Genomic DNA, 19,560 nt, shown 5'->3' with positions numbered 1-19,560 from the left:
CCCTTTTTTATTTTTTTGGTACTGGGGACTGAACCCAGAGATAGTTTATAGTGAGCATCCTTTTTCTGTTTTTAATTTTGAGACAGGATTTCCCTAAGTTGCCCAGGCTGGCCTCAAACTTCCAATCCGCCTGCCTAAGCCTTCCAAGTATCTGAAATTACAGACATATGCCACTGTACCTGGATGCTCATGTATATATTTTTATGATTTAAAATTTAAAAACTAAAATAAAAAAACACTACTAAATGACAAAATCTAACCAAACAAGAGAGAATTAAAATTAAGAATTCTACAATGGGAAAATATCATTTAAAAACAGCAATGGAGCTAGGGTATATCTTACTGGTAGACTGCTTACCTAGCATACTTAAGAGCCTGGGTTTGATCCCCAGCACCACGAGAAAAAGAAAAAAGAAAAGAAAGAGAAAGGAGGAAATTTAAAAAAAAAGAAAAAAAAGCACTAAGTGAAAATTTGGACCATTTAAATATAAAGGAAAAGACTAATCATAGGAATTATGGTTACAAAGATTGTATTACAGGGCTGGGGCTGTAGCTCAATGGCAGAGCACTTGCCCAGCATGTGTGAGGCACTGGGTTCGATACTTAGCACCACCTTAAAAAAAAAAAAAAAAAAAAAAAAAAAAACACAATAAAGGTATGCTGTCCATCTACAACTATTAAAAAATTTTTTTTAAAAAGACTGTATTAAAACTTTGTTAAATGTAAAATCAGACAACTAATAAATATTAGGAGTTTGGAGAAGAAATGGAAGGATCTTAAATGTGCTAATTTGGATATGTAATCTATATTTAAGAATTGAGACATTTTACATTCTTTTCTCACACTAAGTGAGATCTTCTGTGTACTATATACTTACAACACATCTCAACTTGGATACAAGTTTCTATCAGAAGTATTTGAACTATATTTTGATTTTATGAAACCTGCAGTTGTAAAAGGAGATTCACAGGCCCAAGTTATTCCAAACATATTTAAAAATTTGCTAACAACTTACTTGCGTATTAATTTAAATTAATTAAAATTAAAAATTTAGTCCCTCAGTAACCACATTTTAAGAGACTGATTAGTAGAGTATTCAAGATGGCAGATTAGAGGAAGGCTGCATTTCTAGTTGCTCTGTGGCTCAGGATTCAAGCAGCAGGAATACTCTTCTCAGTGAGGTGGGTGCAAAAAAGAATTCAAGAAATTGAATATCAGAGACTCTTCAGAAATATGGGTGCACTTAACAAATAACAAGTAAGAGTAGATTGCTGCCATGCTGGTTGCATCAGCAGAAGCAGCACTGCTTTACCACAGAGGGAGGGATAGCACAGACAGAAAAACTCAATAGACAAATCTGACATGGAAAAACCTATAGAACAGAAAAGCAGTCTGAACTTAGCTGATCCAGAGGCTGCACGGTGAACGGGTGTTTTAAAGGTGCTGTGTTTTCTCAGTGGGTAAGCAGAGGGCTGAAGCAGGGAGCCATCTTGAGAAGACCATGCTGCAGCTTGCTCCTTCAGTAACCCAGGAGATCATAGCAAATATTGCCATATTATCCTGGCATGTGCCTACTATGTGGCCTAGGGTATCCCTGGCAGAACATGATTGAAATAGGCATAGAAAAGATTATATCCAGGAAGATTCAAGTCAAAGGTACAGAGGGGAGTGCACCTACTTTCCTTTTGAGTCTGGCAGCTCACATGACCAGCAACTCACATGACCAACTGAAGAGGATCAGGAAACTGAAGAGGTGAGTATAATTACACTCAGGGACTGAGCCTGGGAAGGCCATATCAGTGGGCAGCAGCAGAGTGTCTGAGCCCTGTGAAGGGTTGATTCCCCCACCCTTAGAATTCTCAGGAGGCTCCTGAGATCCAGACTCTCAGCAGAAATCAACATCCGCCTGGCTCTTGGGGTATACTGATCTAATCTCTCAAGAATAGATACAACCCAACAAAGTTACAAAGACCTGAAGAAACCTAACTCCCAGCCACCAGAACTCTCCACTTACAACTCTGCAGCAGTTCCACATTGGAGTACATTGATCTGGTTTGTCTAGACAAAACTCCAACTGAGAGTATTTCTGTTCCATCTGAGATTAGGGAGAAAGGAAACTAGAAAACTATTTCAACTAGCTTCAATTCTAGGCCATTCCAGATGGCAGTTCAGTGAGCAACACGGAAAGAACAAGAGTCCAAAAAATCCCACCCCTTGTTCTAAGGGGTACATACCCCAAGAAACAGGATAGTCAGTGATAATTCCTCCTCAGTTTTGACCACTTGGTGGAGACAGTTTCTTCATTTTTCATTACAAATCGTTTTTCCTCTGTGTGTGTGTGTGTGTGTGTGTGTGTGTTTTCTCATTTTTTAGCTTTTTTTAATAATTGATATTTTTGTCTTTTGAGGGTTAGGGATTTTTTTCTTTTTATATTTGTTTCTCTTATTTTTCTTTCTCTCCTTCTCTCTCTAATTGCCAAATTCTCTTGTTCTCTTTCTCTCTCCACTTTGTTCCTTTTATTTTTTTTCTCCATCTTTATAATCATCACTTGCTACATCTCTTCTGATTTCTCTATGTTCACACTCTGAACATTCTAAACTTTCTTTGGTCTTCTTATCACATTTTCTTCTCTCTTGAAAAACTGTATTTTACCATCTTTTAGAACTATTTGGTTTATATAAATCCTGTCCCCACTATTCATGTTATTGCAGTTAGTTCTATGGATGGAATAACTGGTTGACACCTGTTGTTCAATGTCAAATATAATTCATGGTATTTATTGGTTTTGCTGTTGGCAACTACTGACACCACCATTCCTATTTTTGTGGTAATTAGTGCTGTAGATGTTATAGTGGGCACCAAATATTTGTTTTAACGCTCTATACTGTTTGCATCTGTTGTTGTTAATGTTTGTTTTTCCCTTTTCTGGGACACACTAGGAATCTACCAGGACACTACAAACTCAGAGGGTAGAGACTCTGCTGTGGAGCTAAACCCAGTCAAGAGATACTTCACCTTGCTCCAAACATAAACTACCACACTCAAGTTTCTTTGTTTTGTTGTTGTTGTTTGTTTATTTTGTTTTGTTTTGTATTGTGATGCTGGGATCAAACCCAGAGCCTCATATATGTCAGGCAGACACTCTACCAATGAGCCACATCCCCAGTCCCATACTCAAACTTCAAGGGTACTTTAATACAAAGTATGGAAGAGCCAAAACCCCAAAAGTAAGTCAAGCCCTTTAGTAATTAGTCAAACACTTTAGTACTTAGTTAATAATGGCTAGGATAGGGGTTCTTAGGTCCACTCAAGTATAGCCACTCCTACAGCAAAAACAGAGAGATTAACACAAAGATTGTGGACACCACACCTTCAATGGATCTTCATCTAAATCTCCCTGCTCCCTCTTTAGAATATACATGAAGAAGAGCAATCACAGAGTGTATGCCCCACATACTATTCTGTATAAAACACAATTGTCGGATTAATAAGAAGGACCCCATTCTTTTGAGACCTACAAGGAAAGTGGAATCCTCAAGCTCTAACACAATATACACTGTATCAAACACACTAATCATCACTAAAGAGCTGTCAGGAAAATTATACTCCTAAACCCATTTGGAAATATATTAAAAAATTAACAACACCTGATATCCCATAACTTTAGTAACAGAAGGCTGGATCATAAAAAGGCTCCCACATAAGAATGGAAGAGAAAGCATCCGAACAGATGTATAAACCCAATACAGGAATACATAAAATATGAAAAACAAGGCAATACAATGCTTCTTAAAGTTCATAAGTCACCAGCAACCAACTCCAAAGATATTGAAGTGGATGAAATATCACATAAAGAATTCAAAAGAGGGCTGGGGATGTGGCTCAAGCGGTAGCTCGCTCGCCTGGCATGCGTGCGGCCGGGGTTCGATCCTCAGTACCACATACAAACAAAGATGTTGTGTCCGCCGAAAAACTAAAAAATAAATATTAAAAAATTCTCTCTCTCTCTCTCTCTAAAAAAAAAAGAGAGAGAGAAAGTAATGGTCATTCACATTGGATTAGGGTCCTTCTTAAAAAAAAAAAGAATACAAAAGAATGATTATGAAAATCATCAATGAATGAACGAAGAAAACTCCAATGAATTAAGAAAACCATACAGGATATGAATGAAAAATTCAATATGGAAATAGAGATGTTGAAGAAGAAATAAGTATAAATATTGAAAATGAAAGAAACAATAAATCAAATAGAATGTTCAATTGAAAGTTTCTCTAAATAGCCCATGCTAAAGAAAGAAGAATCTCAGAGTTGCAAGATAATAAAGTGGTCAGTCTTCAACATTCAAACACTATGGAAGAGAAAAAAAGTAACCATAACCAGAATATACAAGAACTTTGGGACATTAAGAGACAAAATTTAAGAAACATTAGAATCAGAGGGTTATGAGAGGCAAGCTAAAGTCATGAATAACCTCTTCCAGAAAATAATAACAAAAATTTCCAAACCTTGAGAATGAGGTGGACATTCAGATACAGGATACAGAAACCCAGATAGACAAGATCAAAACAAAAAACAAAAACCTCTCCAAGTCACATTATAATTAAAATGCCAAACTACTGAACAAGGGTATAATTTTAAAAGCCTCAAGAGAAGAACAAGGGTATAATTTTAAAAGCCTCAAGAGAAAAAAAAAATCTGTATTTCATTTATATACATACACACACACACACACACACGCATATATATATATATATTTCTTGCATCAATATCACACAAAAAAACATATAGGACTAATATATAAACTTGTGGAGATTATACAATATATTTTTTAAAATATTTTTTATAGTAGATAGGCACAATATCTTTATTTTATTTTTATGTGGTATGGTGCTGAGGATGTGCTAGTGCCTCAAATGTGCTAGGCAAGTGTTCTACCAACTGAGCTATATAACCCCAGCTTTACAATATACTTTGGAATGATGGATGAGGGAAGAAATCAGGGGAGAAATTTAAAGATTCTTAGATTCAAACAAGAATAGTGATACAAGATACAAGAACCTCTGGGACACTATAAAAGCAGTTCTAAGAGGAATATTTATAGAAATGAGTACTTATATAATAAAACCATAAAGACACAAAATAAACAACCTAGTGATGCATCTTGAGGCCTTTGAAAAACAAAAACAATTCCAGGTATAGTGGCACATGCCTATAACCTAAATGACTTGGAAGACTAAGGCAGGAGGATCTCGAGTTCAAGACCAGTCTCAGCAACATAGCAAGGCCCTAAAAAACTCAGTGAGACCCTGTCTAAAAATAAAAATATAAAAAAGGTTGGGGATGTAGCTCAGTGGTAAAGTGCCCAAAGTTCAAAGTTCAAAAGTTCAGTACCAAAAAAAAAATCCAAAACTAACAGAAGGAAGGAAACAATTAAGAGCAGGGTTACAATCGATGGAATACGGCTGGGATTGTGACTCAGTGGCAGAGCACTTGCCTTGCACATGTGAGGTACTGGGTTTGATCCTCAGCACCACATAAAAATAAATAAACAAAATAAAGGTATTGTGTCTATGTACAACTAAAAATAACTTTTTAAAAAATCAGTGAAATACAGAATAAAAAATAAAATTGATTAATGAAACAAAAAGTTGAATCTTTATTTTTTTTTAAAGAATTTAACCTTTATTTATTTGATGTTGATTTGTTTTTATGTGGTGCTAAGGATAGAACCCAGGGCCTCATCCATCCCTAGGCAGCCACTCTACCACTTAGCCACAACCCCAGCCCAAGAGTTGAATCTTTGAAAAGGTAAGATTGATAAACACTTAGCCAAACTAACCAAAACAAAGAAAGAAAAGAAACCCAAATTAATGAAATTAGAGATGAAAAGGGAGAAATCACCACAGACATCACATAAATCCAGCAGATCATTAGGTATATTTTGAAAACTTATAGTTGGAAAACGTATAAGGAAAGGATATACTTCTAGACACATATGGCCTCTCAAAATTGAATCAAGAGAACATAGAAAAACCTAAATAATTCAGTAACTAGCAATGAAAGAGAAGCAGTAATAAAAAGCCTTCCAACAAAGAAAAGCCCAGGACCAGATGGATTCTTAGCTGAATTCTACCAGAACTTTAAAGAATTAATGCCAATGTTCCTCAAATTATTCCATGAAATAGAAAGGGATAGAACTTTAACTTTCTAATTCATTCTATGAGAGCCAGGCATACGCCTACAATCCCAGTGGCTCATGAGGCTGAGGCAGGAGGATCTTGAGTTCAAAGCCAGCCTCAGCAACAGTAAGGTACTAAGCAACTCAGTGAGACCCTGTCTCTAAATAAAACATAAAATAGAGCTTGGGATGTGGTTCAGTGGTTGAGTGCCCCTGAGTTCAATCCCTAGTACCATTTGCATCCCGCCCCCAAAAAAACCCTAAATTTATTCTATGAAACCAGTGTCACCCTGATACTAAAACTAGATAAGGTCACATCAAGGAAAGAAAGCAACAGATCAAAATCATTGACAAACTTAGATGCAAAATTTCTTAATAAAATATTAGCAAATCATATTCAATAACATATTAAGAAGATTATACATACTGACCAAGTTTGTTTTATTCTGAGGTGTAAGGATAGTTCAATGTGTGCAAATCAATAAATGTAATTCACCATATGAATAGAATTGGAGACAAAAATCACCTAGTCATCTCAAAAAATGCAGAGAAAGCTCAAATAACCTACTACACTTTTTCTTTTTTTTCCCAGTAGTAGGGATTAAACCTAGAGACTGAGTCATATCTCCAGCACTTTTTTTTTCTTTCCATTTTAAGACAAAGGGGCTGGGGTTGTGGCTCAGAGGAAAAGCACTCGCCTAGCATGCTTGAGGCACTGAGTTCGATTCCCAGCACCACATAAAAATTAAATAAAGGTATTGTGTCCATCTACAACTAAAGAATAAATGTTTTTTTAAAAAGTGAACATAAGCATCATTTTAAGACAAAATCTTACTAAGTTGCTTAGGGTCTCACTAAATTGTTGAGGCTGGCCTCAAACTTGTGAATCTCCTGCCTCAGCCTTCCACGTCACTGGGAGCACACATGTATACCACTAAACCCAGCCAGAAGTCCCATGCTTTATTAACTCTTTCCAAATTGTTGAATGGAATTCATTTGTTGAATGAATGACTTTCAAATTAAGTAGATAAACTAACCTGAAATTCAATAATTTGACCCCTTTGAACACTAGTTTCATCACTGATTTAAAAAGAGCTTGAACTAAATAACTCTTTAAGATTCTTTACTGTTCTAAAATACCAAGGTCTATGTGTACATATATGGTAAAATTACAGCTTTTAGAATGTATCATTTATTAAATAACTGTGACAAATCATGGTATATATTGCTTACTAACAGACTCTATTTATGATATATGGGCAAAGTTTCTCATAAAAACTCCAAAATAATAAGTGAAACTCACTTTTGTTTCAAGACCTCTCTTATACATCTTCTCAAAGCCAAGAGCCAAGGCACAATCTGCCATACCTTAAAGAAAAATGTAATTATTTTGAAAATGTAAATTTCCAGATACCCAACAAAATAACATTAAATACTTCAATTAAAATAAGTATAATAATTTATATAAAATGCAAAAATATATTATAAGTCTACAAAATTTTTGATAAATAAAAAATTACATAGAAAAGTCTTACATGCTTGTAGATAAGAAAAAACATTCAAAAAGAAATGCTAATTCTTCTCTTGTGTCTTAATATGCCAATAAAGGTTTTAATCAGTGGGCATGGTGGTGCACATTTGTAATCCCAGCTACTCAGGAGACTAATACAGGAGGATCACAAGTTCCAAGGCAGCCTGGGCAACTTAGACTCTGCCTCAAAGTAAACATAAGAGCTGGGGATGTAGATTGGTTGTAGAGCACTTAATTAGCTATGCTAATCAATGATGTGAGTTCTATCCTAGCATCACACACACAAAAAAAAAAAAAAAAAAAAGAAAGAAAGAAAATTGATTAATGTGGAAATATGTTTCAATGAAAAACAAATATAAAAAACTAATCCTGGCTGAGCATGGTGGCACATGCCAGTAATGACAGCAACTTGGGAGGCTGAGGCACAAGAGGATCTGGAGTTGAAAGCTAGCCTCAGCAGATTAGCAAGGCACTTAGCAACTCAGCAAGACTTTGTATCTAAATAAAATATAAAAAGATATAAAAAGGGCTGGGGACTTGGCTCAGTGGTTAAACCCCACTGGGTTCAATCCCTGGTACCAAAAAAAAAAAAACTAATCCTGAATTTTAAAGAAGTGGTCAATTAAATGGAAATTTTAACTAAAAATTTAAAAGAATCAAAATCAAAATCTCAACAGAATTGTTTTTGAAGTGAGGAAACATCTAAAAACAATGTTAAAGTTCAACTAAAAAGCAAAACATGACAAAATTGCCAAATATTTTCTTTAAAAAACAGAAGATAAAGCCAGACATCATATCTATAATATAATCTCAGCTACTCAAGGAGGCTGAGTCAGGAGCCCTGAAAATATGAGGCAAGCCTCCTGAGTAATGGGAATTACTAGTGTATATAACCACACCTGGCTTTGTGTATAATTTGTGTGTGTGTGTGTGTGTTCTCAGTTCTTGTGGATACACATCATATTCTATATCTCCAAATATTCTAGGGTCTTTTATTAAGCTCTCTATTCTGTTCTACCAATTCAATTGTTGATTACTGTTCTACTACTCAGTGTTTTAATTCTTGGAGTTTTGTATCTTACCGTTTGATAAAACTAGTGTCCCTTGTTCCACTTCCTTGTTATTTTTCTTTCTTTTGCTTTATATTTATTTATTTATTCATTCTTTTCTTTCTCAGCAATATTGGGGCTTGAACCCAGAGCTTCATACATGCCTCTCACATGCTAAGCAAGTGCTCTGCCACTAAGCTATATCCCCAGCCCTTTTTATTTTGAGAAAGGGCCTTTTGAAGTTGTGTACAAATTTTAAAATTATTTATAGTGATGTTATGCATAACAGCAAAAAATACAGAAACAAGATAAAATATGGTATATCACACAAAGAAATATTATTTGGCCATAAAATAGGAATGAAATGGGCTGGGATTGTGGCTCAGTGGTAGAGCACTTGCCTAGCACATGTGAGGCACTGGGTTCAATCCTCAGCACCACATAAAATAAATAAATAAATAAATGAAATAAAGGCGCTGTGTCCATTTACAACTAAAAAAAATATTTTTAAAAAAAGAAATAAAATACTAATATATGCTATAACATGAATTAAAACATTATGCTATGTGAAAGAAACCACAAAAAGCCTTGTATTATATGATTCTGTTCATATAAGTGTTCAGAATAGGTAAATCAACAGAGATTAAAGTGGATTAAGGTTTGCTAGGGGCTGACGGGAAAGGGAAATGAGGAGTAACTGCTAATAGATACAGAGTTTCTTTTTCTTTTCTTTCCCTTTTTTCCTTTTTTTTTTTTTTCTGTTCTAGGGATTGAACCTAGGCCCTTGCACATACAAGACAAGCACTCTAACTTGTCCTCAGCCCTTTATATTTTTTGAGAAGGACCTCACTAAATTGCCAGGGCTAGTCTCCAATTTGCGATCCTCCTCTCATCTTCCCAAGTACCTGGGATTATAGGTGTGTAGCACCATGCCATCTCAAGGTTTCTTTTTGAGTAATAAAAATGTTCTAAAATTAGATAGTGATGATGACTGCACAATTCTATGAATATAATGAAAAACACTGAATTGTATGTGTCAAAAGGGTGAATTAACCAGGAAATAGTCCCACACTTATTCAAGTACACTAGATATATAACCTCTTCTTACCTCCCTGAATCAGTTGCCGGGCCATAAACAAAGCAGTAGAACCAGTGGAACAGTTATTGTTAACATTGATTATAGGAATTCCAGTCAGTCCCAAACTGTGATAGATAGCCCTCTGCCCACAGGTAGAATCACCTATACAGAAAAACAAATTAAAATTTTAATGCCAATAATACAGGAATCATGGAACTGTAACACAATATAATATTGCATTATGTTTTTTCAGAATCATGCCTTTGCCTAGCATACAACACGGGCAGGACGTATACATTATTGACATCTGTTACAGTTGAATTGTGAAGTGTTCCCCGAAAGCTCATGTGTGAGACAATGCAAGAAGTTTAGAGTTTGAAATGACTGAGTTATGAGAGTCTTAACCTAATCCATGTGTTAAGTCACTGGATGGTAACTGTAGGCAGGTAAGGAATGGCTGGAAGAGGCGGGTCCATGGGGGCAGGCACTGGGGTATATAAAATATATACCTTGTTGAATGCAGCACTCCCCACCCCACACCCGCTCTGGGTGGCCATGTACTGACCTGCTTTCCTGTGCTATAGTATTCCACCATGATGTTCTGTCTCACCTCAAACCCCAAGGAATGGAGACATCTATGAACTGAGACTTCTGAAACCATTACTCTCAAGTAAACTTTTCCTCCTTTAATTATTCTTGTCAGGTCTTTTGATCATAGCAGTGAAATATCTGACTAAAATAACACCTTATTTAGAAACAGTTTTAGCATTAAGCATCATATACTCTTCAAAAATAAAAAAGTATCAAAACAAAGAACATACGTACACTTTCTTTATATAATACAGAGGTGGAAAAGTAGAGAATTGACACTATAGTAGTAAAGAATTCAATCTGGGTAGTGGTATGGACCACTATTTCATGAATACTTGACTATCAGAAATAATTTTGCTTTTTTAGTGCTAGGGATTGAACTCAGGGCCTCACACATACTAGACAAGCACTCTACCATTGAGTTATATCCCCAGACTTCTTTATTATTTTGAGACAGGGTCTCACTCACTAAGTTGCCCAGGCTGGTCTCCAATTTACAATTCTCCTTCCTAAGTCTCTTGAATAGCTGGGATTACAGGCATGCACCAACATGCCTAGCTTGGTATGTAAATTTTTAAAACTATACCAACGATTGAAGGCCATTATTTTTAACATTTCATATACACACTACACAACTTAAACCAAGTGTGGCAGCATATACCTCTAGTCCCAGCTACTTGGGAGTCTGAGACAAGAGGATTATATGATCCCATGAGGTCAGGACCACATCAGTTTAGGAAACCAGGTCTCAAAATAAATAAATAAAGACTTCACAATTTCAAAAAGTTTGAAAGAGCCTATGTACAAGGGCAATCCAGAAAAATGTGATCCATATTGAATACACATGTGACTTCTCCCAAGTAACACCACCAAGGCAGAAATTCTGGAGCAGTAAGATGAGAACATTGGAAGGTAGACTCTCCAGCAAGGTTTAAGAACATCCTTTTCATACACACATTTTTTATTTTGAATCAGCAAGTTTCCCTCCTAGGATTCCCTTGATATCTTGAGATCTCAAGGAAATAAATAACAGGCACAAAAATTCATCTGCAGTGATATTTCCTATAATATTTACAGTATTTTCATAACAACTAGAAATTTGAAGTAACTTTAAATGTCAAGAACAAAGTATCATTACTACCACTAAATAAGCTGCAGTAGATCTCCAAGACTAGAACTCATGTAATCATTAAAAATGCTATGTGATTGTTATACAAAATTACATATAAGAGGATGTGAGGGGAAAGGGAAAAAAATCAAGGGAGAGAAATGAATTACAGTAGATGGGGTAGAGAGAGAAGATGGGAGGGGAGGGGAGGGGGGATAGTAGAGGATAGGAAAGATAGCAGAATACAACAGTCACTAGTATGGCAATATGTAAAAACGTGGATGTGTAACCGATGTGTTTCTACAATCTGTATACGGGGTAAAAATGGGAGTTCATAACCCACTTGAATCAAATGTATGAAATATGATATGTCAAGAGCTTTGTAATGTTTTGAACAACCAATAAAAAAAAAAGGAAAAAAAATGCTATGTGAGGGGATGGGGTTATGGCTCAATGGTAGAGTGCTTGCCTGGCATATGTGAGGCCCTGAGTTCAATCCTCAGCACCGCATATATTTATTTTTTATTCTAATTTGTTATATATGATACAAAATGCATTACAATTCATATTACACATACAGAGCACAATTTTTCATATCTGTGGTTGTATATAAAGTATATTCACACCATCTGTGTCTTCATACATGTACTTAGGGTAATGATGCTCATCTTCCTCCCATGCTCTCTCTTCCCCACTATGAATCAGCCTCCTTAGAGAAAACATTCAGCATTTAGTTTTTTGGGATTGGCTAACTTCACTTAGCATTATATTCTCCAACTCCATCCACTCACCTGCAAATGCCATGATTTTATTCTATTTTATTGCTGAGTAATATTCCATTGCTCAGCACCACATATAAATAAATAAAATAAAGGTATTGTGTCCACCTACAACTAAAAAAATATTTTTAAAAAAATGCTATGGAAATAAGGGGAAGATACTAGCCAAAGGGCTCAAACTTTCAGTTTTAAGATAAACAAATTCTGGAGTTTTAATGTACATCATAGTTGGCAATGGATAAGCTAATTAATTTGATTATGATAATCATTACACAACATATACATATATCAAATCATTTTATACACCTTAAATGTATTCAGTATTTATTTAACAAATACTTTTAAAATGCTAAAAATAAAAAAATCCTAAATATCCACTGAAAGTGGATGGATTAGGAGCTGGGATTGTGGCTCAGTGGTAGAATACTTTCCTAGCATGTGTGAGGCACTGGGTTCAATTTTCAGCACCACATGTAAATAAATGAACAAAATAAAGGCCCAACAATATCTTTTTTTTTTCCAACAATATCTAACAAAATATTTTTTTAAAAAGTGGATGGGGGCTGGGGATGTGGCTCAAGCGGTACCGCACTCGCCTGGCATGCGTGCGGCCCGGGTTCGACCCTCAGCACCATATACAAAAACAAAGATGTTGTGTCCGCCGAAAACTAAAAAAGTTCTCTCTCTCTCTCTTTTTTTAAAAAAAAAAAAAAAAAGTAGATGGATTAGCTAGGCATGATGGTGCACACCTGTAATCCCAGTGACTCGGGAGGCTGAGGCAGGGGGATCACAAGTTTGAAGCCAGCCTCAGCAATTTAGCAAGACCCTAAGAAATTGAGTGAAACCCTGTTTCAAAATAAAAACATAAAAGGGCTGGGGATGTAGCTCAGTGGTAAAGCACCCTTGGGTTCAATTCCCAGCACCCCCCTCCCCTGAAATTGGATGGATTAAATAAAATATGATACATTTATTTAATAAAACACTACTCTATAAAGAAAGACTAATGAAGCCCTTTATAATATGAACTTAAACCACTAAACAAACAAAAAACAGGATACAAAATAATACTTATGCTACCATGTGGGTAACAAAAGTAAGGGGAAAGGGAAATTACATATGCACACACATGTTTATATATGCATCAATTATTTCTGAAAAGATACACTAGTAATTTGGAAAACTGGTTGTATGAGGAAAGAAAACTACAGGACAGGTAGAGTAAAAGTGAGACTTCACACTATATAACCATTGTATAATCTTTCATATTTTTGAATCAAGTGAATATTTAATCCATTCCAAAAAATAATAAGTTTAACTGGAAAATGTTAATGATGGTAGGAGACTTAATGAGATGGGAAATGTTCAATGTAGTAAAATGAGAAAAGCAGATTACAAAAAAAAAAAGACCTTATTTTCTTTAAGAGAAATCCTATGTACATGCTTATGCACACACACATGCTCACTAAAGGATATAAACCAATAAATCAATGGAGACTGGCTTTGTATAACAGGATTAGAGGTGACTTGTTTCATCTTATGCTTTTAGGGGGGTTCCTTTTTTTAAACAATTAGCATGTATCATTTTTCTAATCAGAAAAATTCTGTTAGACAAAAAAAGTCAATAAATACAAATTTTAAGACAACAAAGAATAAAATTTATCTTCTGAACACTAACAGATGAAGATACCTTACATGGTAGAATTATGAATAATTCTTCTCTTTAAAGGTCAAAATGTTTTTTTTTTAATTCATCTACTGTTTTGGCAATACAATAATGGCACCAAAAAAAAATTACAGTAGGTCGACACATAAGGAAACCTATAATGATGGGAATAGGATTCTGAATTCTATATTTTGAGGCTTATAATTCACAAAAGCCTCTATCATTTATGTAGCTGCTGCCATATCTAGGTGAGTAATTTTTAAAACGTGGTTTACCACCTACCATAAACGTAGCCAACGCACGCCTGCTCCACTGCCGAGTAGGGGATCTGCGCATCAGCTAACGCCTTCTGGCCTAGAAAACAAAAGGGCTGTGTCAAAAGGTACTTGAAGTATTTGCTTTGAGTGAATAAAAATTAAGTTCAGAGTTTCCTCAGGGTTAATTTACCTCTATATAATCTATGTTCAATTCAAATAAAAATCCTTCTCAAATCATCTCAGCTCTCTCCTTTTAGAAGTAATCATGTTTCCTCGAGACTATAGCATTACTTTTCCATATCACCTTCTTTGATACTTGACACTTCGTGTCCTAACTACAAACCTAACTATAAATATAAGGTTCTTATCTTGTTCATCTCCGTGGTTCCATCATACATGTAGAAGGCAAAGGAGACACAGTCTCACTCCTGGGGTTAAGGTTGGTGGGGGACAAATGATGTGTTCATTCCTACAAAACCAGTGGTCCTGTCTATAGAGCAAGAAAGGAGATTTAATGGTATCCATAGAGGGCTGAAATGACCCTGAGTAAAATTAAGTATATAAACTGGAAAAAAGACTGAAAGGTTGGGGCTAGAGGAATACTCAGTAGTAGAGTACTAGTCTCACATGCACGACATCCTGGGTTCAGTCTGCAGCACTGCAACAAGACAAAAAAAAAATAAAGACTGGATATAATCCCAAAAAACCAAAGGCCGAATGTTTTCTCTGATAAATGGATGCTAATCTGTAATGGGGGCAGGTAGGAAAGATGGTGGAATGGGATGAACATCATTACCCTAGGTACATGTTTGATTGCATGAATGGTGTAACCTTACTTTGAGTACAACCAGAGAAGTCAAAAATTGTGCTCCATTTGTGTACAATAAATCGAAGAGCATTCTGCTGTCGTGTATAACTGATTAGAATAAATAAATTAATTTTAAAAAAACAGAGGCTGTAGAAGTGTGAGCTAAATACTCGTCTACCATAGTGAGATGCAGATATCTAAAACCAACTATTAAAAAACTCCAGTAAGCATTTATATATGTAGATAAGCACCAGAAAAACTAAAGCTAAAGAGTTTGGTATTTTTTTTAAGTTTCCACTTGGAAATAGGCCTAGGAATTTTAAGCCATTCTGTACTTCATTTTAAAACCATATGATATATATTACTTTGGTTTGTTTGTTTTAATTTTTTGTAGTTGTAGATGGAAGAATGCTTTTATTTTTTTGTTTATTTTTATGCAGTGCTAAAGATCAAACCCGGCACTTCACATATGCTACGTAAGCGCTCTGCCACTGAGCTACAGCCCCAGCCCTCATATTTACTAATTTATTTATTTTAATTAGGTGTATATAACAGCAGAATCATTCTGATTCATTGTACACAATTGCAGCACAACTTTTCATTTCTCTGGTTGTACACAATGTAGTGTCACACCACATGTGCAGTCTACATGTACCTAGGGTAATGATGTCCATCTCATTCCACCATCTTTCTTGCCCCCATACCTGACCTCATATTTTTTTTATTAATTTAAGAAGGTATATAATTGCTTATGGGATTAGTTTGGTCAGAAAATAAGTTATCTTTTCCGGCTCAGAGTATAAGCAAAAAACAAACAAAAAAAAAATCTTTTATAATAATGTTAGTGAGATCATGTTTCCTGAGGGAAAGGAAGATAGAATAATGGAAGTGACAGGACACTTCTGGTTGTGCCCCTCTCCATTCCATGCATTTAGGGAAAGAACATGGTGGCAGAACCCCCCTCCTACAGCCACTTTGGAGAAGTAGAGGGTAGAATTTCTTGATCCATTACTCCATGAAACAAATCCCGCTGCCTCAGTACATCTACAAATGAACCTATAGAGAGTAAAATGCTCTCATTTACAAGAAGGAGCTCAGGTGTTTTTCCCTCCAAATTGTGTTTAAATAAATGTTCGATCAAATGTTACCAATATGGTCTGAGGGTACTTAAGGTGAAATGTATGGGTGGAATTCTTTTTTACCCCCAGTATTGGGGATCAAACCCAACGCATTGTACATGCAGGGTAAGTGCTCTCACTGAGCTACATCCTCAGCCCAACACTAAGTTTAAAGTCTATTCTATATAAAATGTTCTTATTTATTTTTCCACTATTGCTTGCAAAGGATTTACAATAACAAGAAACCTGACTTGATTAAACTCACCCTGCAGAGAAAGGCAGAAAATAGTCACAAGAAGAAAATTTATCAACATGGAGTATAAACCTTAAATGGTGTCTACCCTAAAAACCAACAGAAGTTAGTTAATTAAATATCATGAATCTTCCTTTTGGGGGATGAGATGCTCTAATTTCTCATACAAAATCTAAATATTGAGTTGCATACTAAGTTGATGCAAATCTAAATATATATGTACACAGGGTACTCACAGAAACAAGCAAGAACATCTTATTGTGGAATAACCACAATAATTCTTTTTGGTTTTCCCAGCAACAAACTAACAGGAACCAGGGTGGAGGAGATTCCTAGGGCAAGGATCATGCCTAACACTGGCATTTAAGCTTAGACTACATGCTTCTTCCTTCCTCCCTCCCTCTCTTCCCTTCTTTTCATTTATTTACTTATTTAAACCATGCAAAGAAGCTCTCATGTATGTCCTCTTTAAAGAGAAAGAAAGGGGCTGGGGATGTGGCTCAAGCGGTAGCGCGCTCGCCTGGCATGCGTGCGGCCTGGGTTCGATCCTCAGCACCACATACAAACAAAGATGTTGTGTCCGCCGATAACTAAAAAATAAAAATATTTAAAAAAAAAAAAGAAAAGAAAGAGGCTGGGTGCGGTGGCTTATGCCTGTAATCCCAGCAGCTCTGAAGGCTAAGGCAGGAGGATCACAAGTTCAAAGACACTCTCAGCAACTTAATGAGACCACAAACAATTCAACTGTTTCCAAATAAAATTTTAAAAGGGCAACAAAAGGACTAGGGATGTGGCTCAGGGGTTAAATGCCCCTGAGTTCAATCCTTGGTAGGGAGAGAGGGGGAGAGAGAGAGAGAGAGAGAGAAAACAATCAAAGAGGATCCCTGCTGGAGCTCACACCCATAATTCAGGCAGGTGCAACATGGTCCAAGTTTGTCTCTGAAGAACACCAAATACATTCTCCTGTGGATTCTTCTCTCTCGAGTTTCAGCTCACAAGTATTCACCCAAGTCCTTTGCTTGCTAGCACTAACACTAGAATATATAATAACAAAGTGCACTCCAGCATTTAGTCATGCAGTAGTAGCCTAGTAATAGAAAAATAATCATCAAGGTTGGCTCAGCAAAGTGAAGAAAGAAAAACTACCATATAGGTACTTAAAACATTTTGAATGTGGTTATCCCTTTTCCAGAAAAGGAAGACATTAATTTTGTTACAAATCCAAAGAAGAACAGATATTAGAATCTAGTTATCTGTTTTTAATAACCCTACCTTTCTTTCCCAGAGATCCATTTACCATTCTACAAACAGCTGGATAACACATAAAATCAGAAGCCACTATCTGTCCTGGCTCTATATCGGTTAAGAACAGCCAAGGTCCTTTTCCTTTCCCTTTCTCTTTTCTAGTGAACCACTAGGCAATGTGCCACATAATTTTTTCCCTTTCGCCTGGATTCCTTTTGCTTGCCAGGCTGCTCCCCTTATGCAATAAAGACAGACCACATAATAAACTATGAATATTCAAAGATCTAAATTTTCTCTATTACCTGCTTCTTTTGCCAAGTCAGGGTAATCTCTTGAATTCTCAACTCCAGGCTTCACAAACTAGAATGTAGAAGAAGATAATAAACAGAAACAAGTACAATTAGAATTTTTCACAATAAAGCATCATAGAAATTCATTGACTATTTATTCAAACAAAAATATATTATTGAGAACTTGCCATGTTCCTCAACTGTCATTATAAATAACGTACAGTTCTTGCCCTCTGGGAACTTCTAGTCTAATGTAAAACAGGCAATTACACTATAGTATCATAAGCGCAGAATGATTTGTGAGAGACATGTACCTAGCTTAAGTGAGAGCAGAAAGTAAGACCATTTTTTTCTCTATAGAATAATTAAATATAACAGATAATTAATATAACAGATTCAAGCACAATGAAGAAAATAGAAAGTGATAAGGACATAAAAGTAATTTAGGATCAAATGATAATAACTAATATTTATTTGGCATTTATGTGTAATATGCATTGTGCTAAACATTTCATATGTAATAACTTGTCCAATCCTCACAATTTTGCAAATAAGAAAACAAGGACACAGAGAAATTAAGCAATTTGTGCAAAGGCACTTAGCTAATAAGTAGTGGAACTGAACCATCAGACAGTCTAAGTCTACAGCCAACTCATGAAGGACCTTATATGCCCTATTACGAGGTCCTGAAGACAATGGATTTTTTAAGAGAATGGAAAATAATGATATGCCACCATCTACTAGAAGAAGAGTAAAACCCCAAAACAATGACAATATCAAATGTGGCAAGAATGTGAAGCAATAAGTACCCTCATTCATTGCTTGGTGGACCTGCAAAATGGTACAACACTTTAGAAGACAGCTTGGCAGTTTTCATAAAATTAAACAAACTCATATATGATCCAATAATCACATCTTGGCATTTACCCAAAGGAGCTGAAAAGTTATAGCCACAGAAAAATCTACACATAGATGTTTAGCAGCTTTCTGCATAGTTGTCAATTATTGAAAGCAACAAAGATGTCCTTCAGTAGATGAATGGATATAGTACATCAAAACAATGGAATATTATTTGGTGATAAAAAGAAAAGAGCTATCAAGCCTCGAAAGGACATGAAGGAATGTTTAATGTATACTAATGAAAGAAACCAATCTGAAAAGACTGCCTACTGTATTATTCCAAGTAAATGACATTCTATAAAAAGGGTAAAATTATGAAATCAATAAAAAGATCAGGGGTTGGGAAGGTAGGGAAAGATGAACAGGTGGAGCACCAGGGCTTTGTAGGGCAATAAAACTACTCTGTAGGATGCCCTAATGATGGATATATGTCATAAATTTGTTGAAACACTAAGAGTGAGCCCTAATGTAAACCATGGTCATTGGGTGATAATTACATGTCCATGTAAGTTCACAGATTGTTATAAATGTATCACTGTGGCATGGATTGTTGATAGTGGAGGAAGCTATGTGTATTGGTTAGGAGAAACAGGATATGGGAAATCCCTGTGCTCTGTGCTCAATTTTGCTGTGAACCTAAAACTGCTCTGAAAAGCAAAAACTTGGATGCATGCAAAGTGGAGAAAGGAATGAAAGGAGCAAGGCTATAGGC

The 19,560-nt window shown here is 35.7% G+C and overlaps 1 protein-coding gene across 1 annotated transcript in view; it reads right to left on the bottom strand.

Annotated features, from left to right (window-relative positions):
- Positions 1-19,560, bottom strand: part of Scp2 (sterol carrier protein 2) — a 107,348-nt gene that overhangs the window by 82,734 nt on the left and 5,054 nt on the right. Inside the window, exons 2-5 of the mRNA XM_046450877.2 lie at positions 17,961-18,018; positions 14,260-14,331; positions 9,867-9,998; positions 7,482-7,546 (exon numbers count right to left, since the gene is read on the bottom strand). Coding sequence (XP_046306833.1) covers positions 7,482-7,546; positions 9,867-9,998; positions 14,260-14,331; positions 17,961-18,018 — 327 coding nt within the window. The remainder of the gene's footprint in view (positions 1-7,481; positions 7,547-9,866; positions 9,999-14,259; positions 14,332-17,960; positions 18,019-19,560) is intronic.

The sequence above is a fragment of the Marmota monax genome, unplaced genomic scaffold (assembly GCF_021218885.2).
Source record: "Marmota monax isolate L192 unplaced genomic scaffold, Marmota_monax_Labrador192_F-V1.1 WCK01_AAM20220418_F8-fsc00023, whole genome shotgun sequence".
In the NCBI taxonomy this organism is placed as follows: Eukaryota; Metazoa; Chordata; class Mammalia; order Rodentia; family Sciuridae; genus Marmota; species Marmota monax.
Note: the sequence above shows the minus strand (reverse complement) of the source record. Positions and strands in the feature narration are given on the sequence as shown.